The sequence below is a fragment of the Gracilinanus agilis genome, chromosome 4 (assembly GCF_016433145.1).
Source record: "Gracilinanus agilis isolate LMUSP501 chromosome 4, AgileGrace, whole genome shotgun sequence".
Taxonomy (NCBI): domain Eukaryota; kingdom Metazoa; phylum Chordata; class Mammalia; order Didelphimorphia; family Didelphidae; genus Gracilinanus; species Gracilinanus agilis.
This window is the reverse complement of record NC_058133.1, coordinates 99,069,456-99,095,943: the sequence shown is the minus strand read 5'-3', so window position 1 is coordinate 99,095,943 and position 26,488 is coordinate 99,069,456. Positions and strand designations below refer to the sequence as shown.

At 37.3% G+C, this 26,488-nt stretch overlaps 1 protein-coding gene across 1 annotated transcript in view; it reads right to left on the bottom strand.

Annotated features, from left to right (window-relative positions):
- The window catches only part of NEK7 (NIMA related kinase 7), a 207,989-nt gene that overhangs the window by 140,218 nt on the left and 41,283 nt on the right, over positions 1-26,488 (bottom strand). Inside the window, exon 2 of the mRNA XM_044673749.1 lies at positions 10,690-10,771. Coding sequence (XP_044529684.1) covers positions 10,690-10,746 — 57 coding nt within the window. The 5' untranslated portion in view covers positions 10,747-10,771. The remainder of the gene's footprint in view (positions 1-10,689; positions 10,772-26,488) is intronic.

Here is a 26,488-nt window from a genome sequence, read left to right as displayed (position 1 = left end):
TGTTTTTTCTCTGAAATCCCTTGCTCCTTTATCATACTGCCAGTTGGTTTGTAAGCCTCAGCCCATGGATCACTCCCACTATCTGTGACTTCACCCCAATACACATACTGCTGAATAAAGCTGCTCTACTGAGTCTGTTACAAATTCAAATTCTTATTACATAAGCTCATCTGGACCTTCAATGCTACAGGGCAATTGTCTTATAATTCCTCAATAAATTCTAACCCACTCAACGAAGTAGGCTCTTCTAAACATTTCTATCTTAACAAAACCTCCCACAACTCCCTTACCCACCATCCTTTCAGCTGAGAACCTTGCCTCTTATTTTACTCTAAAAACTGAGATCATTTATCAAAAGCTCCATCCTCTCCCTTCCTCCTAACCTCACATCACCCAGGTGTCTTCTGAGATTATTTCAGCCTCTGCTGTCTCACATGAGGCAGCCCTTCTCCCTGTCACAATAAACCCCTCTCCATGTACAAGTAATCCTAATCCCTCCTATCTTTTGCAGAAAAGTGAATCCTCTATCATCCCTACCTATAAAAATGCCTATCTCCTCTATTCTCAAACTGCACAGCAGATTCCAGGGAGGACGGAAACCCCCCACTCAGATACCCCTATGTGACTCTTCTCTTACTAACACTCCTTATTATTAGAATCATTGTGATCAATATCCCCACTCAGCCCCAGAGAAATACAGAAGAACAGTACAGGCTATTATTAGAGCCCTTACAGACCCCCTACAGACTCCTTGGAAATTCCCACCTTTACATGTATTAATACGGAAATTCCCCTAAAATCACCTCATAACAAACCAGCAAACAGTGAGTTAATTTTAAAGATTTTAAAGCCCCAACCTGGATTTTCCATTCCCATACACAGAAGCTTATGTAATAAGAAACCAGAAACAATAAGGCCTCTTTCCCCCTTACCCCCGCCCCCTGATCCCTGATTTGGTATGTTACAATAGATGAAAAATGGAGAAGTAGCCTTCTATGAAAAGGTTTGTACACTGCCACCACACCAGACTGTTCTCTCCACCCCATAGCCCAGAAGACACATCAAACACACCATTGAAAAACATTGAAAGTTAATGGAGAAAGAAAAATTGTTAGTAACAAAGTTAATGTATGACTTAATCCATTATGTCTAAGAAAAGATGTGTGGTGAGAATGAAAACCCAAGCCAATATGTATGTAATCTTAAGAAAAGGGTATAAAAAATAAAGCCAGTCCAGGGCTGAACAGAACAGTCTTTGGGATACATGACTGAAACTCTGACTGCTCTCATTTGTCTCAATTCACCAATGCCATCATCCTCCAAGATACCTGGACCAGTGAAGCAGGCCTCCTCAAATAAGTACATTAGTTTATTTAGGGTTGTCATTTTAATTATGCTAAAATGACTAAGAATATAAAAGTAGATCAGTGGGACAAAACAAGCAAATAACTAACAGTTGTAAAAGATTATAGTAACCTCATGTTTGACAAAAGTAAAGATCCAGGCTTTGGGGATAAGAATTCACTATTTGGTAAAAATTATTGGAAAAATTGGAAAGCAGTCTGGCAGAAACTAGATACAGACCAATATCTTATTCCATTTACTACAATAAGATCAAAATGGATATGTGTCTTGGGCATAAAGGGAGCTATCACAAGGAAATCAGAAGAACAGGGAAACATTAATTATCAGACTTGTGAATAAGAGATGAATTTATGAATAAATAAAAGAAAACACTGTGAGATATAGAATAGAAAATTTTGAATACATTAAATTTAAAAGGTTGTGTACAAATAAAACTAATGTAGTCAAGATTAGATGGAAAGTAGTAAATGGGGAGGGGAGGAATAGACAATTCCTCATAGAAGTCTCACATTTAAAATATATAGAGAATTTTGTTAAATGTGTGAGTCATCCCCCAAAAGATGAATTGTCAAAGATTTTGAGGATGAAATTAAAGCTATATATGACTATATGAAAGAACACTCTAAAATCAATATTGAATAGAAAAATGCAAATCAAAACAACTATCATCTCATACCCATCAGATTGGCTAAAATGATAAAAAGGCAAAATGACAAATGTTGGAGGGGACATAGAAAAATGAGGGCACTGATACACCATTTTTAAAACTGTGAATTGATTCAACCATTGTGGAGAGTAATCTGAAAGTATGATCTGGCAATACTACCATTAAGTTTATTTCCTAAGTGCAGAGAAAAAGGAAAAGAGTCCATACATTCTAAAATATTTCTAGCAATTCTTGTTATGGTGGCAAAGAACTGGAAATCAAGGAGATGCCCATTAAATGGGGAATGGCTAAACAAGTTGTGTATATGGATGGGATGGAATACTACCACTATAAGAAATGATGAACAGGTTAATTTTTTTAAAAACATGGAAAGAATACATGAAATTATGAAGAATGAAATGAAAAGAACCAAGAGTACATTATATATAGCAACAGAAATACTCTTTGAAGAATAACATATATGGCTACTTCCAGAGAAAGAACTGATAAACAGAAACAAGTAAGACATGGTTTTATTTATATATATATATATATATATATATTCTTGTCAGATGATGCCTTCTCCAATGTATGGGAGGGAATTACCTGTTAATTTCAATGTAACAAACAAAAAAATAATTTAAAAAACCTTCGATGGCTCCTTATCACCACAAAGATCAAATATAAAAAAACTCTGTTTGGCTATCAAGTCCTTATTAAAATGGTCCCTTCCTATCTTTCCAATTTTCTTATATCTTCTAATAGCATCCTGGTCCCCCAACTTAATCAAAGTCTCTAACATTAAAAAATCAAGAATCCTTCAATCCATCCATTCATATAAAATTTTTAATAGTACTTAGATTACAGTTATATTTAGAATTGGGATATAAAGGAAATTGAAAGTTAAATTATATTTGTATTATGATAAAGGAAGCATGATAACAGACAGAAAATTAACATCCAGGCTAAAGAGTCAATTTGGGATTCATAGGGCTCTTTTTAAGTCTAAAAGGGGTAGGGGTGTGTGTGTGTGTGTGCGTGTGTGTGTGTGTGTGTGTGTGTGGATATACTAGTAAATGGAGGGAAAGTACCCTTTTAAGTATAATCTGAGTCTGTATGAGCTGGCTTCAAGGTCTGAAAACATAAAAGGAACTAGTCAGATCCTATCTACAGTAAATTCTTAAATTTCATATCAAGTGCAAGATAACACAAGCAGAATGCTAGTCCAGGTCAATAAATATCACTTTCTAAGCAAAAGTGAAACTCAAACTCTTCATCACAGATTAGACTATCTATGATATATTACATAGAGTGACAGAATTACAACATAAGTTTTGGATTAAGAAAAATAAAGGGCTTCTGCTCCTGCTCCTGCTCCTGCACCAGCACCAGCATTAGCTTGGCCTCTGGACGTGTCTCCCTGCGCCTACCGGACGGGGTGCCAGCTCCTGGCTGCTGCCGCGGGAAGGGCCTCTAGTGTTTGCCAAAGCCTCTGGCTTCCAAGCCTTTACCAACTGGGCTGCAGTTGAGTGCCTGAACTAACAGCGTCTGAAACTCAAGAGGTGGGGGAGGCTCCCCTCCCTTCCTTTGCAGTTGGTGCTTCCTGGTGACTGAGCCCCAGAGATGGGGATTGCTTTACTGAAGATCCCACAGCTGGCAGAGGCAGGACTCCCAAGACTGGCCCTCTTCCAGCCCACCTTAGGGAAGAAGAGGAGCAAGAACTTCCTCTGACCATCTGCCTTCCATCTCCCTGAGGGCAGGTTGTTTGAGGCTGGTGGTTCTGCTTCCACCTCTTCTCCTGACAGACTGATGATCTCCTGTTGGTGTTGTACAGAGCCTTTGCCCTGAAGGGGAGCAGCCTTCTCTGATTGCAGGATTTCCATCTCCTGTTGTGTAGGTTTACTTCTAACTCCTGCTGCACCACCTTCTGAATTACTCCAGTCTTTTGACAGAAGAAAAGTAGTGAAATGGGGCCTCCAACCTGACTGTCTGACTATGCCTTCCATTTTCTGCTTTACTTGTCATTTTGCCTCATCTCCAGCTTTCTTTGGGAAGAGGAGTGGTGCCTTCCCTTCAATAATGATAATTGGTCACACTTTACAAATCCCCATGACTCTGAACCCCTATAGGTCTGCATCCAAACCCCATTCTCCATCCCCCACTACCCGATTCCTTATTTCCATCCCCCTCAAGCCTTCCACCCCAAAGTCCCAACCAAATACTGTCGCTTCTACTGTAACCTCTGGAATGCCTGTTCCATAGGCAAAAAGTATCCCTTTATCCTAAATCCCTTCCCCTCCCACTCCTTTCATCTTCTAGTTATCACTGAAACATGGCTCCCCTGTTGATGACACAACATCCTTGGCTACTCTTTAAAGTACTAGCTGTACTTTAATGCATTCCCCTTGGCACACTGGTCGAGGCAGGGGAGTTGGAATACCCCATTGCCGCTTCCAGGTTTCCCCTTCCTCGATCACTCAGAAACCTCTCCTCCTTTGAGGTTCCTGCAACTCATCCTTTCCACCCAATCACAGTCCTGGTAGCTGTTGTCTACAGACCTCAAGGTCACTGCCCTTCCTTCCTCAGTGAATTCAGTTTTGTCTCCCAGTTTTTCTTGCCTCCCCAACTCCTGCTGTCATACTGGTAGACTTCAACATATGTATTGATTTTCTGTCAATCACCCTGTTCACTCAGTTCCTCAACCTTTATTAATTCTCCTGACCAACCAGCTCTTAGTCACATACAAAGATGGTCATACCGTTGACCTACCCACAAATGTAGGACCACCCCATTCAAGAATTCTGGGATCCCCTTATGTGACCACAATCTCTCCATTTTTTTCATTTCTCTCTTTCTTTCTTTATCAAACCCTAATCTTCATCTGCACTGTGACCTCTAATCCCTTAACTCCTCAGTTTTTTCCAAGGCCATCTCTCATATACTGGCCACCATCTCATCTTCCCCAACCTGACATCTTGGCTAACTAATTCAACTTTATACTTTCCTCTCCTCCTGCATTATTAACCTCATCATCTTATCACTGATTCTCCCTTGCCAAGCTTCAGCTTTGAGTGACCCCCACCATTTGCCACCTTCCTTCTATGCCCACGCCCACATGCACACACACAGGTGAACAGAGGTGGAGATAATTACATAACTGACTGATTCCATTAGAAATTCATGTTACCCAGTTTTCATTGTGAAATCTAATGTAAAGAATCAGAATGGATAGGGAAGACTATTAAGAACTGAGTCAGAGTGGCTGGCTGAGTAGACATTATGCTTTTTCTCTGCCATCCTGTATCTAAACCATAGTATTCTTCAGCTCATTTAAAACCTAGATTTATTGGATTTCAACTGCTGTGGCACCTAATACACATCTAACCAATGTGAAAGATGGCAGAATGGACCAGAAAGGAATTTGGTAGACTGAAGTAAGTTATTAATTCCTTCTGTGTCTATATGAATTTAGACTAAATCATCTCCACTTCAAACCACCCCATTACATTCTAAATCCTCTAATGGCCATCTAACATAGGATTAGGCTCAGTATCAGTGGAGATGACATTGAACAGATTCAGCCAACAATGTACCCATTGGCCATTGACAAGAATAAACATTCGAGATTTCAAAATAAATACAAGGAAGATAACTGATCATTTGAATAGCATTTCTTAACTTGGCTGGAAAATTATAAAATGCCAACAAGTTTGACTTGTGATAACACTTTGCCAGTGTTAAATCTGGTATGCAGGTGAATGTCAGATCATTAACCTAGAGTATACAAAATCAGATAGTAGGGGTGGCTACTGCTGTAATCATTGTACTCAGTATTTGAGCAGGGATTCCTATCTGATGCTTCTGACTTCAATTCCAGTATTCTTGCCACTGGACCATGTTCTCCATCATCTTCCTCCATCTGTGGCACTCCATTCTGAACAAAGCTCTCACTCACTCTCTCTGTCTCTGTCTCTTCTCTCTCCTCCTCTCCCTCCCCCCTCTTCCTCTCCCTCTCTCCTTCTCCTCTTTTGTTTACTGCCAACCTTTTTCAATGCACTCTATATTTACTTTCTCAAATTCCCTCTCCACCCAATCACTAAACAATCACTAAATGGATCCACAGACTCAGAGATTTTGATCTGGAATGTACCCTCAGAGCCTATCTAGTCCAACCCCTTCATTTGACAGAGGCCAAAGAAGGTAAATTGTCTTGCCTGAAATAATGCAGCTACTAAGTGCCTGAAGCAGGATTTGAAGCCAGGTCTTCCTGACTCAAAGATCAGGGGTATGGCCATGAGATCATACTTTTTCATATCCCCTCATCTTACTTGGTTATTCCCATTTGTAAGTTCTAAGACAAGAAGTGTAATGGTTCAGTTTCTTTTTGAAGTTTTAAAAGAATATTTTCCCCAAATACAGTGTTCGTTGTGATAAGCATTGAAAAAAAAAAAAGAAAAATAAAGGTAGATCAAAACCAGAGAAAGAAAACTATAGACCTATCTCCCTAATGAACATAGATGCAAAAATCTTAAATAGAATACTAGCAAAGAGACTCCAGCAAGTAATTAAGAAGATCATCCACCATGATCAGGTGGGATTTATAATACCAGGAATGCAAGGATGGTTCAACATTAGGAAAACCATCCACATAATTGACCATATCAACAGTCTAACAAACAAAAATCACATGATTATCTCAATAGATGCTGAAAAAGCCTTTGACAAAATACAGCATCCATTCCTCTTGAAAACAATGAAAAGTATAGGAATAGAAGGATCTTTCCTAAAAATAATAAACAGTATATACCTAAAACCATCAACAAGCATCACATGCAATGGGGATAAATTAGAAGCCTTCCCAATAAGATCAGGAGTGAAACAAGGATGTCCATTATCACCTCTATTATTCAACATAGTACAAGAAACACTAGCAGTAGCAATTAGAGAAGAAAAAGAAATTGAAGGTATCAAAATAGGCAATGAGGAGACTTAAGCTATCACTCTTTGCAGATGATATGATGGTCTACTTAAAAAATCCTAGAGAATCAACTAAGAAGCTTGTAGAAATAATCAACTTTAGCAAAGTTGCAGGATACAAAATAAATGCACATAAATCATCAGCATTTCTATATATTTCCAACACATTAGAGCAGCAAGAAGTAGAAAGAGAAACACCATTTAAAATCACCCTAGACAATATAAAATACTTAGGAATCTATCTACCAAAACAAACACAGCAATTATACGAAAACAACTACAAAACAATTTTTAAACAAATAAAACTGGATCTCAACAATTAGAAAGCCATTAATTGCTCATGGGTAGGACGAGCTAACATAATAAAAATGACAATTCTACCCAAATTAATTTACCTATTTAGCGCCATACCTATCAAAGTACCAAAAATTTTTTTTACTGAATTAGGAAAAACTATAACAAATTTCATTTGGAATAACAAAAGATCAAGACCATCAAGGGAAATAATGAAAAAAAAATGTGAAGGAAGGGGGCCTAGCAGTACCAGATATTAAACTATACTATAAAGCAGCAGCCACCAAAACAATATGGTACTGGCTAAGAGACAGAAGGGAGGATCAGTGGAATAGACTTGGGGTCAATAAGGTCAGCAAGACAGTGTATGATAAACCCAAAGAGCTCAACTTTTGGGACATGAATCCACTATTTGACAAAAACTGCTGGGAAATTTGGAAAACAATGTGGGAGAGATTAGGTTTAGATCAACATCTCACAACTGACACCAAGATAAAATCAGAGTGGGTGAATGACTTGAATATGAAGAGGGAAACTATAAATAAGTTAAGTGAACACAGAATAGTATACCTGTCAGATCTCTGAAAAAGGAAAGATTTTAAAACCAAGCAAGAGTTAGAGAAAATTACAAAATAAATTAAATGGTTTTGATTATATTAAGCTAAAAAGCTTTTGTACAAACAAAAACAATGTAGTCAAAATCAGAAGGGAAACAACAAATTGGGAAAAAATCCTTATAACAAAAAACTCTGACAGAGGTATAATTACTCAAATATACAAGGAGTTAAATCAATTGTATAAAAAAATCAAGCCATTCCCCAATTGATAAATGGGCAAGAGACATGAATAGGCAATTTTCAGGTAAAGAAATCAAAACTATCAATAAGCACATGAGAAAGTGTTCTAAATCTCTAATAATTAGAGAAATACAAATCAAAACAACTCTGAGGCATCACCTCACACATAGCAGATTGGCTAAAATGAAAGAAGGGGAGAGTAATGAATGCTGGAGGGGATGTGGCAAAATTAGGACATTAATGTATTGCTGGTGGAGTTGTGAACTGATCCAACCATTCTGGCTGGCAATTTGGAGCTATGCTCAAAGGGCTATAAAAGAATGCCTGCCCTTTGATCCAGCAATACCATTGTTGGGTTTGTACCCCAAAGAGATCATAAATAAACAGACTTGTACGAAAATATTTATAGCTGCACTTTTTGTGGTGGCAAAGAACTGGAAAAGGAGGGTATGTCCTTCAATTGGGGAATGGCTGAACAAACTGTAGTATATGCTGGTGATGGAATACTATTGTGCTCAAAGGAATAATAAACTGGAGGAATTCCATGTGAACTGGAAAGACCTCCAGGAACTGATGCAGAGTGAAAGGAGCAGAGCCAGAAGAACATTGTACACAGAGACTGATATACTGTGGTAAAATCGAATGTAATGGACTTCTGTACCAGCAGAAAGCAATGACACAGGATAATTCTGAGGGATTTATGGTAAAGAACGCTATCCACATTCAGAGGAAGGACTGAAGGAGATGAAACATAAGAAAAACAACTGCTTGAACGCATGGGTTGAGGTGGACATGATTGGGGATGTAGACTCGAAACTACCACACCAATGCAACTAACAACAATTTGGTAATAGGTCTTGAACAAGGACACATGATAAAACCAGTGGAAATGTGCATTGGCCATGGGTGGGGGGAAAGTAGGAGCATGAATCATGTAACCATGTTAAAAATGAATATTAACAAATGTTAAAAAAAAGGCTACACATATTATTATTATATATTATTCACTATCACAGCAAACAACTTGCATGTGATACTTAAAACAAAATTGATTTCTTAGTTTTCTATTTATCATCAGATATATTTGTATTACAAAAGTGAAAAAAGTTACTCAGCTAACCATATGCTACCACATCACTTCCATTATTCAGACCAATGGTGTGGAACAAAACAAGAGATGACTGTCAACTAAGAGCAGAGGCTGTTCTGTCAGGGCTTTTAAAATAATGCTATTGAGGACAGTAACATTTTTCAAAAGACATAATAAAAATAACTCTGGTTATCTCTTGTCAGGCAATCTTTCTTTCATAGTCTCCTACCATCAGCAAGAATACCAAAGGGCTGAGAGTTCTTCCCCCTCCCCTGATTGCCACAGGGCAGCTAGAGCCTAGGATGACACTTGCCTATCTCCAACAGGGAACCAGGCCTACCCACACAGGGGCAACAGCAGGGGGTGCAAACCAAAGGAACAGTGGGAAAAGGAATGTAGAGCGTATCCTCTAATTGTGAAATGTAGAGTGTGTGGCAGCCTACTGTCTCACAGGAAAACAATTACTTTCATTTTTGCCCCCTACTGCCTCTCCGACCTTTCCCAGGTGGTGAGTCGGTAGGAGGCAAAAATGAAAGTGGTTTTTTTCCTTTGAAACATAGGGCTGTGAAAAACTGTGAATTTCAAAAAATCATAACATCAACCACATAATTGTTATGGCTTCCTTTTTCATTACGTTTTACTAAACAGTCCCACGAAGCAATGGAATGTCCAAAACACCAATGGTCTCAAATGACAAGCACAGAGAACTGCTTCTGCCTGATGGATACAATAATATAGGATAATGCCAATAGTGTCACTCATGAAAGTTACAGAAAATACACATTTTATGTTAAAAAATAAATATACCATGTTTAATTTTGAACATTGGCCTTATTTAAGACTAGAGATTTATGCTGTCCCATAAGCCTTTCCTCAGTTTAAAAAAACACTATAAACTAGATATAATATAAAATGATTCAAGTGTTATCTTGTTCTTACAGACTTTTAAGAGTCCTTGGTTCTAGATGATCTAAATTCAGCAATAAATGAGAAGTCAGCCAAAAAATAGAAAATGCTAAATATACTCTCTTCTGTACCCCAAGTTTTTCCTCTACAAAAAAAGGTAATACTAATTAAAGCCAATTTTCTGGGATTTTCTTTTGATTTTTTGCAGTTTTTAAATTAAGTGAGCAAGGGATACTTTATGTTAGGAGAAAAAATGAAAGCAATGCAAAGACTGAAAAAGAAAAAACATAAGGCAAGTTTACCCTTTCAGCTACAATAGCAATCAAAGGAAAAACTAAGTAAATCAATTCATGGGATATAAACTCAGTCCTTTTTTAAAAACTTCTAAAAGCCCCTTTTAAAAAGCTTCTCTAAGTCTACTTATTATTCAAATAAAGCTGAAAATAACCATTTTCTTATACATCTATAGAGAAATTAAATATGGACAATAAATATTTAAAATAATAACCAAAAGTGACTACAAATAATGGTTTAGGCCACTTTACATTATGAAAAACAGTAGTAAATATACTTCTTATATTTAATACTTAATCCCTTCTCTACTTAGAAATTACCTGTGGCTGAAATTGTGGAACTGGTGGCCCTTGCATGCTTTGTGACTGTTCATCCATTGTACAAAGTAAAAAGTTTGAAATTCTGGAAAAAAAAAATAAAGATTTAAATGCTATAATTCATTCAGTAATTTATGTTATAATTCAGAAATTCAATTAAATTACGGATTAAAAAAGAGTTTCACTTTGGGCTTCAAAGTATTTTCACTAGAGTCCCAGAAAACCCAACTTTCATCCTCTCCTATATCATAGAACTTCGAAAGACTGGCACAATTTCATTTTTTTTTTCATTCAACTCCTTCGTTTTCTATAGTCATTCTCCTACATCAGCCAACCTTAATGAAACTTTACCGAGTTGTTTCCTTTTGCTGAATTTCCTCTATTTGAATAAGGTCATATGCACTGATACAAATGCTAATATTGACATGCTTCTTGTATGTTTCTGTTCATTTGTCTTTAAGAATTTGTATAATATTTATCATCATTTCAGAAGTTCAAAGGGCAGTCATAAAGAAACTTTATTTTCTCAAGTACTGAAACTTCAATTAGAAGACAGTGACACTAGTCTGACATGGTATGGCCTACTGGTTAAAAAGGTCAATCTAACCATATCTATGGTTGACTGAGGGAGAAATCTGAAAAATTAAACTATGACTTAAAATAGAATTACTCATTAAAACAATCAGTTATTAGTTGCTATGTCAGCTTTAAATTGTGTAATTATAATAAGATTTATACACATATAAATACCTAGTTACAAACATTCCATCTTATTGAATCATAACTTTCATCAATCACAATTTGCAGGCTATTACAGAGCACTGTTATAGTTCATCTTAAATATCTAAACTCAAAAGTTAAATCTATATTGGAATAGGTTCATGTCCCCCAAAACCTGGTCAAGTTAAGGCAAGCAAGTTTCCTCATCTCCCAGGAGCTTTTCTGGAACTTTTCATCTCTTCTAGAAAGAGAAAGATGACTACTTCGAAACTCGGAATTATTTTACAATGAAAACTATGAGATACTTTATTCTTCTACTAGTAAAAGCCAAAAAGAAAGGTAAAAGACCCCAAAAATACATCTTAAATTTGCTAGCATGAAATTGTTTAACAAAATACATTTTTACAAACATAAATAAGTACACATAATAAAAGTTTTTAAAGTGACAAAGGTGGTTTTACTAAACGTTATATTCATATCAGTATTATGTGCTTTTAAGATAAAATTAAAAAAGAGAAGGGAGAGAAATCTTGTCACATGATCACATAAAGAAATCTTAAGAGATTATCTAATCTAATCCAAATGTTGAATCATATTAATAAGTCAATAAACATTTATTAAATCCATGCTATGTGCCAGACATTGTGCTAAACTCTAGGGATATAAAGAAAGACAAATGCCAGTCCCTGCCCTCAAGGAGCTGACAATCTAATAAGGGGGAACAACATGAAAACTGCTACATTTGAACACATTATAAATAATAAATGGAAAATAATCAACAGAGGGAATACTAGAATTAAGAAGTACTGGGGAAGGCTTCCTGTAGGAAGGTAGGAATTTTGCTGGGACTAAAGAAAGCCAGGGAAGTCACGAGACAGAAGTGAAGAGGGAAAGTAGTATAAATAAAAGAATGATGTTTAAAGACAGGCCTTTCTTTCAGGAAGAAGCTTTAGGTCATTACAAGAATTGAGAAATTAATTTCTCAAAAGCAACTCAGCTCATTCTCTCCTATGTGATGAGTCTATTTGCTGTTCAGCTCCATGATGTGTGTATATAGCTGTATATTAGAATAGATACAGTACACACTGTTGTGAGGAAGATTATTTAGTATTAGTTACATATAGTGTTGGACCTAGCAGGAAGGGCTGGAGGATTCCAAGATGGAATGAAGGAGCAGGAAGTAGTGCTTGTGCTCTGAGAGAGACTCCATTAGTGGTTGGCAAAAACTGTTGCTAGCCCTGGGAGATCTCAGAGTTAAGGACACCCTGCATCCTGATTCCCTGGGATCCTGAGTGGTGCTGGCTTTCAGCAAGTGGACAAGACCTGCAGAGCTGCACCAAGTGGAGGAGGGGTTTGGGATCTGGTGGACAGCATCTCAAGCACACTCTCTCTACTTGGGTACCTTGGACCACCTTGGCTTTTGGCATCCTGTGATCATCTTTGCATTATCGTGAGAACCCTCAAAGCCACTCTCAGGCCCTTTAGCTGTGCTGGTCAAACCTGGCTGGAATCAGGTTTGAAGCAGCCTTCCCAGTGATTCCAGAACTGCTCCTTTGAGCCCTGCCTGGCCTAGATCAATTAGAATTAGAGTAGACAAGTCCTCCCTTTGCCCCTGTGATTTGCCCTTTAGGGTTTTAAGTGTAGAATCCTCTATCCCACCTTTATTAGTTAATCATAATTAAAACTGTTAAAATCCTTTACCTTGCCTGCTGGTTCCAAAGACCCTGGCCTAGGGTGAGCAGAGTGACAGTTGAGGCCAACTGCCATTCTTGATTCTTGGTCTCCCTATCCTGGCTGGTCCTGTCTCTCCTTCAACCCAGTGTGTGTACCCACAAACCATTAGGACACATTTACATCCCTGATGCCACCACCTTTTTACAACACTGTCTGTACACTACAGTCAGAACAAAAGTATGAGTATGAAACTCACTTAAGGGGTGCTGCACTATTCTGGAGCTCATTGCAGTCAGCACCATGTTTCCTTCTATAAAAATTATTCTTCTACTTGGATTCTTTTGCTGGTTATTCTTCACAACAGTAGCAAATACTTTGACAAAATAAATCTCCCTATTTATTTATACCAGTTTGATAGTAATAATTGGAGGTCATGGAATAAAATCATCTCGGTTGTTATATCTTTTAAAGAATCTTGAATGATTCTAACGTGTGTATGTACGTATGTGTGTATAAAACAATTTATGAAAGAGAATTTTTAAGGCTGTACTTTCACTGAAATAGATGCTATTTTTAAAAAATGCACAATAAGCACAATGAGATGTTTATCTTTACACTTTCCAGTCCATTATGTGACTGTAAAGATATAGTCTGCAATACAGTATTATTTACAAAAACTACCCATTTCTTTCTCATCTTTCATGAAGGATAATCTTCATTCTCATATAGATCATTCTCATAAAAATAAAATATATACATCAGCACATCTTAAAGTAGCAATGAACTAGAAACAAAGCAGTGGTTTTGTGTAGTAGAAATAACAGTAAGTTTAGAGTCAGATCACCTGGTTTAAAATCCTAACTGTGACATTTAATATTTATGTGACACTGAACAAATAACTAACTCTATTTACTAATCTAAAGAATGAGAGAGGAAGACTAGATGACCATAAAGTCCTTTCTAACTCTGTATCTATGATTCTATGATCCTATGAACTTGGGAATGACTAAAAAAATTAGAGTAGAGATATGGAGTATGATAGATTTCTGAGAAGTAAGAAATGATAAATATCAAGAATAGTGAGAAGCAAAGGAAGATTTGCATAAATTAATTCAAACTGAAAAAAAAACAAAGCCAGGAAAAATAATACAATGATTACAGCAATAGAAATGTAATAACTACCACCAAAAAATAAGGGACAGAAACTAAATACTGTGAAAATATAATGACCAAACTGGTGCAAAGAAGATATGTACCCCTAACCCATCTTTTGCAGAGGTGGGCGAATTATGATTATGAAATGCTACTTAAGGTAAATCTAATTTTAGCTGTTTTTGCTGAATTACTTTTAATCTCTCTTATTCTCTCTCATAAAGAATATCTCTCAATCTCTCAGGGAGAGGGAAAGGAGGTATATAAGGAAATGAAGGAGATGTTAAAACAAAAGGTCTCAACAAAAATATAAATTTTTAAAAAATCTGCCTCCTCATCTTCTGTACCAGATGTCATTGTATAGACTACAATTATTTTCATGATGGTCTTTGTAAATGCTTAATAGGATTACTTCAATAGGAGGAAAAAATAGTCATCTCCTTCATTTGTCTCTCCAAGGAGAACTTAGTGACCCATCCCTTCATTTATCGCAAATTCCTTTTGTCTTTTATTTCATTTGTAGTAAAATTGATATGATCCAGGTTCTCTAGAATATCCATTAATTGGCCACCCCAAAAATAGCTAACAACTATGTAAGCAGTACTTTTAAGATTTGCAAAGCACATTTGATCCTCACAAAAACTCTGCAGAGTAGGTGCTATTATTCTCCCCATTTTACAGATGAGGAAACTGAGACTGGAAGATTAAGTGTTTTGCTCAGGGTCTCATAGTATTTAGGTTAAGATCTCAAGTAAGGCCTTCCTTATTACAAGTCCTGTGCTCTCTTCCCTGGTAACATGCTGTTTCAAACTGAGACTAACATCAATTATATCCTCTGTGGCACTATTCCTTCCTTAGCACTACAGAAACAGAAGTGGGCTATATACAAGACAAAGGTGCATTTCCTTCAAATGGATTGAAAAGACCACAGAATTCATTACCAACTGTCTGTCCACAGGTGATGAATTGTTGGGTCCTAAGAAAACAGGGATAAACCCACATAAGTCATAAGAATTTCTGTATTTCCAACACATCACAGCAGCAAGAGTTAGAAAGAGAAATTTAATTTAAAATCACCCTAGACAATATAAAATATTTAGGAATCTATCTGCCAAGACAAACACAGGAATGATAAGAACACAACTACAAAACACTTTCCACACAATTAAAACTAGATCTAAACAATTGGAAAAATATTAATTGCTCATGGGTAGGACGAGCTAACATAATAAAAATGACAATCCTACCTAAATTAATTTAATTATTTAGTGCCATACCTATCAAATTAACAAGAAACTTTTTTACTGAATTAGAAAAAACTATAACAAAGTTCATTTGGAAGAACAAAAGATCAAGAATATCAAGAGAAATAATGGGAAAAAAATGTGAAGGAAGGTGGCCTAGCAGTACCAGATCTTAAACTGTACTATAAAGCAGTGATCATCAAAATAATATGGCATTAGCTAAGAGACAGAAGGGGAGGATCAGTAGAACAGATTTGGGGTAAGTGATCTCGGCAAACAGTCTATGATAAACTCAAAGATCCCAGCTTTTGGGACAAAAATCCACTATTTAACAAAAACTGCTGGAATATTGGAAAACAGTATGGGAGAGATTAGTGTAGATCAGTGATTCCCAAAGTGGGCGCCACCACCCCCTGGTGGGTGCTGCAGTGATCCAGGGGAGCGGTGATGGCCACAGGTGCATTTATCTTTCCTATTAATTGCTATTAAAATTTTTAAAAACTTAATTTCCAGGAGCGCTAAGTAGTATTTTTTCTAGAAAGGGGGCAGAAGGCCAAAAAAGTTTGGGAACCACTGGTGTAGATCAACATCTCACACCCTACACCAAGATAAATTCAGAATGGGTGAATGGCTTGAATATAAAGAAGGAAACTATAAGTAAATTAGGTGAACATAGAATAGTTGCAATGTATAGAAAATGGTCAGCCATTTTTGCAGGTGCAAAAATGGAACCTGCCTCTTTAGAATACAGAACCTGGCAAGGTAGCCCTGGGCATGTGCCAATCTGGCATTTGGGAAAGGAGTATAAATTGAGGAGCACAAACCCCCTTAGGGTTGACTTCTCAGCCTTTCCAGGGATATGGGAGGGAAGTGAGAAGGCTCAGGGGGGTGGTTAGTTTCAATAGGCAGGTAGGATTATCCACATCAATTTAATTTATTGACCATCCTCTGACACATCTTCTGTTAGATTCAAAGATTTATCTACCTATAATCCCTGTATTTCCTGACACTAATCTGGATTTGGAGAGGCCCTCAAGGTTTTCAAATTCCAGTACCTAGGTCATTTTATCCATAGCCTGGATACTTAGTTATCCTTAGCTTAGATCTACAGGGTTACCTTTCCCGCTCTCCCACTTCCTTTACCTTCCCTTAGTTATTAATTAAATACTTGTTATAACCATCATAACAGTTTTGGCAAGTTCATAGGGACAAGAACCTAATCTAATAACATCAAGAGGGAATAATGGCTGTATTCAGGATGGCATTTATAATGAGCAGCTTTTGCTTGCTTCTTTATACAATTTCACAGGGAGCATACCAACTTTGGGTTTCATATGCTTCCTGCATATTTTTAAAGCTGTTATTAATATATGACTCCTACAAGTGGTTTGCAGTAACTATGGCTGAGTTTATGGCATATATCCCTACAATGGCTGCTATACTCTTCTCAGTTTTTCAAAGTCCCTGGGCTTTAAAGAATGTTTTGCAACATCTCTGAGATAACATTAACAACACTGGCAATGAACAACTACTTCAAGCTCTTAAAGAACAGATAAGACAACTCATAGAAATAAATGAAAAAAAAAATCCATTGGGGGAGCAGCTGGATGAACATACCATTCTCCAACTTGAGGTCATAGAGAACACACAAATGAGTACATGCGCAAAATCTAAGGATGGGAAAACTGAGGACAAGGCAACAGAAACCGAAACCACTGTATCTCTCTACCCAATTGTGGACCGTAACATCATCCAACCAGAGAGGGGAATACTACATGTTAAATCTTATAAAGCTTTCACCCCTAACAATCTAGAGTCTCTCAGATGTCACTTTCCCAAGTTCTTCCTTTTTCCTCACAAGGCCATCAAAGAACTCAAATGGACATTCACTCTTTTCAATCCCACTTTTTAAGATATCGAATTTCTTTTAAGTGAATTTTTCTCCCCTTCAGAAAAAGCATAATTTCTTGAAGAGACCAGGACCAACCCGAATCTTACCTATTGGCCTACAAAACATCAGGTTTTAGAACTTAGTTCTCATGCTAACATGAGATATTTATTGCAATGCAGGACTGATTTGCTCGAAGCAATGAGGCTGAATGCAAAGAGACTAAATTCCTAGACAAAGTTTGAGAAACTGAGACAGGCAGAGGATAAGCATCTTAGTGTTTTCCTAGATAGGCTTATAGAATTGGCTGAAACTGTACTCAGGTACAGGGGTGTTCAATCTCCTGAAACCACTTATAATATTCAGAGACAATTTGTTAAGGGAGCTGCCCTACCCATCCAGCATCATTTTAGACAGAATTGTCCACAGTGGGAGTCCTTGTCCCTAGAAGATACCAGACAGCATGCCACCTACATCTACGACTCAAAAGCCAAAGAACAACGTCCAGGAAGGGAGTCTGAGTCTGATAAAGATGCTCTGATATTTGAGTTAAAGAGGCAACTCAAAGAAACCGAGAAAGCTAAAGAGAGGAAATAAAGAACCTTGCACTCCAATCCAGTAGGGGGCAGAGTTGGTCACAGCAATCTGCTAATTATACAAGAAACAAGGGTTCAAGGAGATGTTATTTATGTGGAAGAATGGGTCATCTTGTTAGGAAATGCTTTTATAAGAAACAATTAATTTCAATAAGAACACCAGTAGCACCAACAAGAGAAGGGATAGCCCTAGAAAGACCTACAATTCTAAGTGGTCCAGCAAATCATACCAAGCTAATGATAACATATAACATGAGAAGTGCTGCGATCACTTGTGTAAGAAGTATAGTCATTCAACATCCTTGGACCGGATGGAGAGTTATCTCAGGCAAGGTTCCAAGACAAAACATTTTGAAGCCAGGACTTCATAATGGCTGATTTTGGAGTGAGCAAAGCTTGCATAAGACAGAGGCAACATAAGCATTCTGGGCATTGAAAGCAATAGGTCTTCTGGAAACAGCATAGAAAAGAACAAAGAGACTGATGAAAAAGAACAAGAAAGGTTGGAAATATTACAAATACAACAAGAGATTTTTGGGACATTAGGCAGTGAAAATAATATGAGTCAGCTTATACATTCCAATCAAATAGGCTTGGATGTGTAGCAGAAGGACTATAAAGATATCTGTAATAACTTGCACACAGTGTTACAGTGCTGCATGATGGAATTCATTCATCCTATTCATACAGATAGCTTGGATAGAGAACAACAGAATAGGGATTTACAATGTGTTCCCAAAGGAATATCATGATGATTCTTCAATAAATCATGGGATTTCATAGCTGTAAAAATATTCTAAATTAATTAATTCAATAAAATTTTCCTAATTAAAAAAAAAACAGGGATAGATTTTTTTTTCAGGACCATAGTTAAGAAGAACTATTTTATAATGAGACTTTTAATAGCCTATATAGTTCTATACTATTTTCTTTATAAGCATCATGTTTTCAGGTACTAAAGAAAAAATATTTTGCTCTTTATTATTCCCTTTACAAATTAGACACAAGTCAGTTAAGAAATATGCCAAAGTGTTCTGTAAAGTGCTTTATATCTTAACACTCTGCTGTGACAAGAAAAATGGCATGATGGGAAAAGGGCCAAATTTGGAGTCAAGAAGTACTAGGTTCAAATTTTATTTCAGGCACATATATGCAGTATGAACCTGGACAAGTCACTTAACCTTTCTCTGTCCCCATGAATCTTCCCTGGTAGAGGGAATTCCTTCACCAGGGAGCTTCCTACAACTATAAAATCCCATGATTTATTGAAGAATCATCATCACTATTAGGAAGTTGATGATATACATGATAGTTATCTATACTCTTCTTTAAAAAGGGTTCATGTAAAAACATCAAAATGGTATATATAAGAAGCTTTTACTTTGGGAAATGAGGTCTGTTCCAAAAGTATTTATGTACATTTTAATCTGTGTTGTGTGCAATCTCAAAATATCAATCTTCTTCCATCTTTTGATAACAAAGTGTTAATTAACCTTTCCAAAGATCTCTTGTGGTCTATAAGCCTTAAGGTCTCATTAAAGTCAAATATTTGGACATCTGATCAACTGACATCCATATTACTTTAGCAGAAGTATATTTTGCATTGGCATTAACTGCTCTAAATCTTTTCTTCCAATTAAGCTTAGTCTTCAAAACTCTAGTCATTCTTTTGACATATTTCAACTTTCTCTTTAAAAGCCCAAGGTTCAATGTCTCTTACCTAGAAAAATCCAAAATACCTATAATTATCAGAGCTACTGACCAATGCAATTTGATTTCCAAATGTTAGCCTCCACTATTGGTTGGTACACATTAAGAATTTTGCAGTTAAGTCTAATGATATTTTAATATTACTGGAGAAAGTTTCCATGAAGTAGCTATTTATTGTGTGTTTTTGGTGTAGAGCTATATAACACAATGTCATGAATATACATGAACTGATTAATATCACATTTGTACAGGACTGCCTTTTTGAATTGATAATGACCCTCAATTCTAATGTATGGAGGCAAGAAAGGACTAGATGTCAAAGAATAATAAGTCACACAGTTTGACTGAAATGTAATGTCTGTAACAATAATGTTTTGTAAGGCTGGAGGATGAAGATCAAAGAATCATAATTATGGAATTGCAAGGTATCATCTGTCCAATTTCACAGATAAGGAAACAGAGCGCAAGAGACATTAAAAAGATTGTGAAAACGAAGTAAGCAGATTTGGTACAATGAAGAAAGAACAACTGATTGGAAGTCAAAAACTTTACTTCTGCCACTATAATCTTAGTTGAGTCTTTCCTCCATAGTAACCAAAAATAGGAGTATTGTACTAAATAACCTCTGAGGACCCTTCCCATTATAAAAGAGTATGACTGAAGGCACTCCAGACCTGGTGGAATTGGAATATGATCTCAGGTCCTCATCTCCTGACTCCCAATTTCCTTTATACATCTACATCATCATCATCATCATCATCATCATCATCATCATCATCATCATCATCATCATCATCATCATCATTTATTAAATATCAATTATGGACAACTACGTGGCACAGTGGACAGAATGCTAGGCTTGGAATCAGAAAGACAGCTTCCCGAGTTCAAATCTGGCCTCAGACACTTATTAGCTATGATCCCAGACAAGTCATTTGACCCTGTTTGCCTCACTTTCCTCATATGTAAAATGAGCTGGAGAAGGAAATGGCAAGCTACTCCAGTATCTTTAGCAAGAAAATACTAAATGGGGTCATTAAGAGTCAGACATGAGTGAAATGACTGAACAACAATAATGATTATATACCCAGCATTATGCTATGTGCCTTACAAATATCTCATATGATCTATTAACTGGAACCAGATTGTGGAGGGTCTTGAATGCTTAACATCATACTTTTTTGGAATGGGAAGGGTCCTCAGAGGACATCTAATCCAATACCTCTTTTTTTTTTCTTAGATAAAGTATGGAAAGGAAAACTGAATCAAGCTTTTCGTGTTTCAGCCCACTGAGATGGATGCAGACAGTGGTTGGAATGTGACAGGAGGGGCAGTGACAGTTAGAGTAAGAGAAGAGGATTATGGGAAAAACTATGAACTGAAAGGGGCTTTTGCCCTCTGAACTCTGTCCAGTGAAGAGCAAAGTCCTGGAACTCTAGATTCCAACCTGTGGAAAAGCCTGGCCTCCATTTTCCCTTGCCCAGAAGAGAAAGAAGTTCCTGTAGTTGGAGAGCCTCCATTAGAGGAACAATGAACAACTATAGCTGCTGAGAAGGGGCTGATCCCTTAACTTCAGGGGTTCACCCTGAAGATCTTTTCCTTCCCTTGACCGTCCCAAGAAGGACACTTACCACTGGTGAAGGTAAGAGAGAGACTTTTATTAGATAAGAAGAGGATAGTTAAGTTGGAGTGGAGCCATCTTGACCCAGCTGAAGAAAATAAAAAACCCCAAATAGGGTCTCTTCTCCCCTCAAATCTACCCCCCCCACCCATTCCTCTATCCCAGAGGTCAGCAATGTATGGCTCTTGAGCCAGATCTGGCTCCACCTCCCAATGTGCCCCAGGGGGCCCTTCAGTCCTCGCCCCATATTCCAGCGCCTTCCGCCTCCATCCTCCTCCTTCCACAGGCGTTTATGGCTCTCAAGGCTGCCAATCGTTGCTCTATCCTCTCCCTTCTCCAGCTACCTTATTCATCTACAAAATAAACCAATTCGCTGTCAGATCAAGGAGAAGTTCATTACACGAGGCAAAGAGGGGGAAAAAGGGGTTTGAACAGCTGCTTTGCTCAGATTCCATTTTGAGCAAGACCCCCTGCGGTGCCAACACTGGCTGTGGGGAGGCTTCTGTAGAGAGAGGGTCCCTGCTTGATCAACCAGCATTATCACCACCCTCTCCAAGTAGGAAAGCCTTCCCTTTAGCATCCAACCATTCTGTTGTCTTTAATAAAAGTAGAGTATTGAGAAGGGAGTTGACAGACATTCACACCAGGTCTGTCACTCCAACATCAAACCCTCTTCAGTATCTACATATATTTTTACTAAAGAAAGGTAAAAAAAAAAAAACAAAACTTTTTAATTAGATTGCAGTGACAGGGACAAAATCTCTGATTTCCAATCAAGTGCTTTTTCTCCTCACTATATCAAATCTATCTAAAGAAGCTAAATCAAAATATGACAATTGAACACAGATGAATTTCATCACTGACATATTCTCTCTGCTGACATAGATTACTATAGCTTGAATCTTTTACTCCACTGCAATATTTCATCCATGATTTCACTTAAGTTCCTCCAAAAGATTCATCCAGCATGTGGGTGATCTAACTAATAATTCTTTACTATTCCAGGGTTAGTGGTTCACATTTGGGCTGCAATCTCTCATTCAATTATGACTGGTCCATCTCCTTTTCTTGTGTTAAATGTCTATAATATCTTCTGCATCACTTCTTGTACAACATGCCCACAATGAACCTTTCTATTAGCCTCAAAATCACCTGTACTATTTTATTACTTCTAACATTATAGTGTTACATAGGCAAATGGAATGACTAGAAGAATGCTGGTTTTCAAAAAAATGGGCTTCTTCAACAGCAAGCAATTTAGTATCTTTCCTAAATATAACCCAGCTCAATCTCTTTCTGATATTCAGCTCTGGACCCAACCTGTCTGCAGAATTTGCCTTATTTCCGTATGCCTATGAATTAACTTAATAGTTAACCACCCAACTCCATATCCTACCTTGAGTAAAATGCAATTTTTGCTCTTTTCAAAAATAATTACATTTCTAAAGTTCCATATTAACATGGTAGTTTTCCTGTATCTGATAGAGAATGCAATCTGACCTTCTCAAAACATGAATTAGAAACATACCAAATTTAACAAAGAATCAGAATTCCAATAAACTATGTCGAAAGGACTAAACAAACTATCATCCATACATGTGATAGGATATTTCTAGGCCATAAGGAACTATGATATTAAAGAATTCAAAACAATAAAAGATTTTTAAGAACCGATATAGAGTAAAATAAGAAAAATTGGGAAAATAATATATATGACAATATATATAAAGAAAAAAAAGAATGTTTATTCAATTACAATAATCACGTCTGGCCTCAGCCAAAACAGGAGGAAATCAATTTCTCTTCTTTGCAAAGACAGAGGACCATAGGTATACATAGATGAATCAAGTGTTTACTATATGCTAAGCACTAGAAATCATTATTTATACAATCTAATCCCACTGATGTATTTGTTAGTTTTGGTGAATAGTTGTCCCCCCACACATAGATTTTACAATTCTTTGTATCAGAGATTAACTGCTCATTGGAAAGAGGAAGTCAAGCTATATTTGGAAATAAAGATAAAATATAACAGGATATAAAAACTAAAGAAGTAAATAAGATAGAAAAACAAAAGATAAAACATTTTAAAAGAAAAGAATATACTAGACAAGGCTACATATAAAAAGTATTGGAAATTATTTTTCCTGTGATGCTGGAATGTTTAAAAGTTAAAGCATCCAATGAAGGGAGCAGATTCTTGAAAATCTGCAAGATTCAATTTTTGTTCTGCTCATTACTATTTAGATACATTTTACGAGAACTTTTACATCAAACTAAACCAGACAACTTTTCTCAGTCACACAATCAAAATTTATGAAGGATAAGTGAGAAAGAAGAGATTGCTGTTTTAATAGATATGCTAGTCATTAATTAACAGAACTTACTAGCTTAGCTATATACATATGTATATTCCTAAGAAAATGAAAGGAAACTATGCAAAGTCTAAGGTGACTGATACTTGGCAATGTCTGAAATCTCAAGAGGAAAATTAAACAGTATTCTTGGCCCTAAAGTAGTCCAGAAGGAATGATATGTTCCTGACCTCACCCTCATGTCTCCATGACTGAGTCAGCCAGTTATCTCTCCAACATCAAGCTATCCTTGCTATTGACATTTCCATATAAGCAAACTCAAAAAATTTTAATAAAAATATTTAACAACACTACATTTCTATATCATTATTAAAAAGTTACTAGAGTAGGCTAAATTAATCAACATGATCATCCCTTTAAAAAAGAAAAGGTTGGGGGAGGGAGTAAAAATTGCTAGAAGAAGACTAGGCCAGTGATCAAATCTTTACCAATTATTTATAAAATGTTATAGATAACTCTGGCCTAGAGCCAGGAGAAAACAGCGCAAAATTATAAAGATTTCTAAAAATATTACCACCATGGTGATAAAACTGGGAAAATGCTGGCAGCTGCTATTTGTTCCAAAACACTTGGCAGTCAGACCTTGTTACTTAGGAAGCCTGATGAGGCCAATACTAGCAACTCTCTTAAGATCTGTAACATCTTTTGCATATTCTACATTAAACCATATTCAGTATGGAAGATATGGAAAGCAGAATCAATGAAAATTTGTGCCTACCCACTCCCCTAATATCTTTCTGGAGAAAATGTGTACTTTATTCAGGAACAATGAGTTTTATACTAGAGCAGGGGTCAGCAACCTATGGCTCTCGAGCCATATCTGGCTCCTTTGAGGGCCAGATATGGCTCTTTCTGCAGGAGGCATAAAGTCAATTTTTTTTCAGGTGCTGTTACAGGAGAGCGTACTGTGAGCACTGTATGGCTCTCACAAAATTACATTTTAAAAAATGTTGAGGTTCCAGGTTAAGATGGAGGGAGAGTAAGAAGCAGCTCTTAACCTCTCCTGACCGAAACACACAAAACTCCTCAAGGGGACATAAAAACAAGTCCAGATGAACGGAGGAACCCCACAATAGGGCACAGCGTGGAAGGTACGTGGAATTGGGACATTTCCATGCTATAAAGGGCTGAAACAGCTCTCACTAAATCGCAGGCTGAGCAACCACCCCACCCCCACCCCCTCCACACACACCACCTATAGCGCCGAAGCCAATTAAAAAGAAATAGAGCAAGTTTGGGGCACCCATCAAGTCATTGGAAGCTCCGGGGCCTGTTCCTGAGAGCAGCAAGATTTAGAACCCCCAAAAGCTAAAGAAAACACACGAACTCTGAGCGTGGGAGCAGGACGCAGGGCGCAGAGCGCGGGCTCAGAGCACAGGCGCGGGCCGAGGCGTGGGTGGAGGCAGACACAGCCACTAGCTAAAGCTCTGAAACCCTGAGTGGGGAACCAGTGCAGACGGGTATACGACTGTGGAAGCAGCTCCCTGAGACTTGTAAAGAAACCTCCGGCAGAAGATCAAGCAAGGGGGTCCACCAAGGGGCTTGACCTTGGAAAAAACCAGACCTCAGACCTCAGGAGCCAAAAGACCGCGGACAGACCCCGAGCGTGAGGATAAAGCTGAGAAGCTGCTGGGCTAATGATGGCTACCCAGTCTCAGGAAGTTCAGAAGACAAAGATTAACAACAAGAAAAAGAAGTCTTTAACACTCGACAACTTTTACACAGAGAAAATCCAGACAACTGAGCAAACAGAGGAGGAGAACAAACAAGCATCCAGACCCTCCTCAAATAAGGAAAACTCCTCACAAGCTATGGAAGAGTTCAAAACTGAGATTTTGAGGAAAAGGGAAGAGATCTGGCAAGAAAATAACAGTTTAAAAGGTAGAATCTTGCAATTGGAAAGTGAGGCTCAGAAACCAAATGAACTGATAAGCAAATTGAACACCAGAAATGACCAGATTAAAAAGGAATACCAGAAGATTATAACCGAAAACCAGAAGATTATAGCCGAAAACCAAAAGATCATAGCCGAAAACCTAAATATTATAGCCAAAAACCAATCCCTAAAGGCTAGAATTGAGCAATTAGAAGTTAATGATCTCTCAAGACAACAAGAACAAATAAAACAAAGTCAAAAGACTGATAAAATAGAAGGAACCATGAAATATCTCAATGAGAGAATGACAGACCAAGAAAACTAGCTAGAAGAGACAATTTGAGAATAATTGGTCTTCCAGAAAAACCAGAAATTAATAGAAACCTGGACTCCATACTAACAGAAATTATTCAGCAAAATTGCCCTGAAGTCCTACAACAAGAGAGCAATATAGACATTGAAAGGATCCACAGATCACCCTCTACACCAGACCCAGAAAAGACAACCCCCAGGAATATAATAGCCAAATTCAAGAGTTTCCAAGCAAAAGAAAAAATCTTACAAGAAGCCAGAAAGAGAAAATTCAAATATCAAGGAGCACCAATCAGGATCACACAGGATCTGGCAGCCTCAATGTTAAAAGATCTCAAGGCTTGGAATATGATATTCAGAAAAGCAAGAGAGCTGGGCCTGCAACCACGGATCAACTACCCATCAAAATTGACTATATATTTCCAGGGAAAAGTATGGGCATTCAAGAAAATTGAAGAATTCCAGGTATTTGTACAGAAAAGACCAGGGCTAAATGGAAAGTTTGAAATCCAACCACAAAAATCGAGAGAAACATGAAAAGGTAAATAAGATACAGAGGGGAAAGAAAGAAAACTTATAATTTTTAAATTTGCCTTTTTAAGGGCCTCAGTGAGATCTAATTATCTGTATTCCT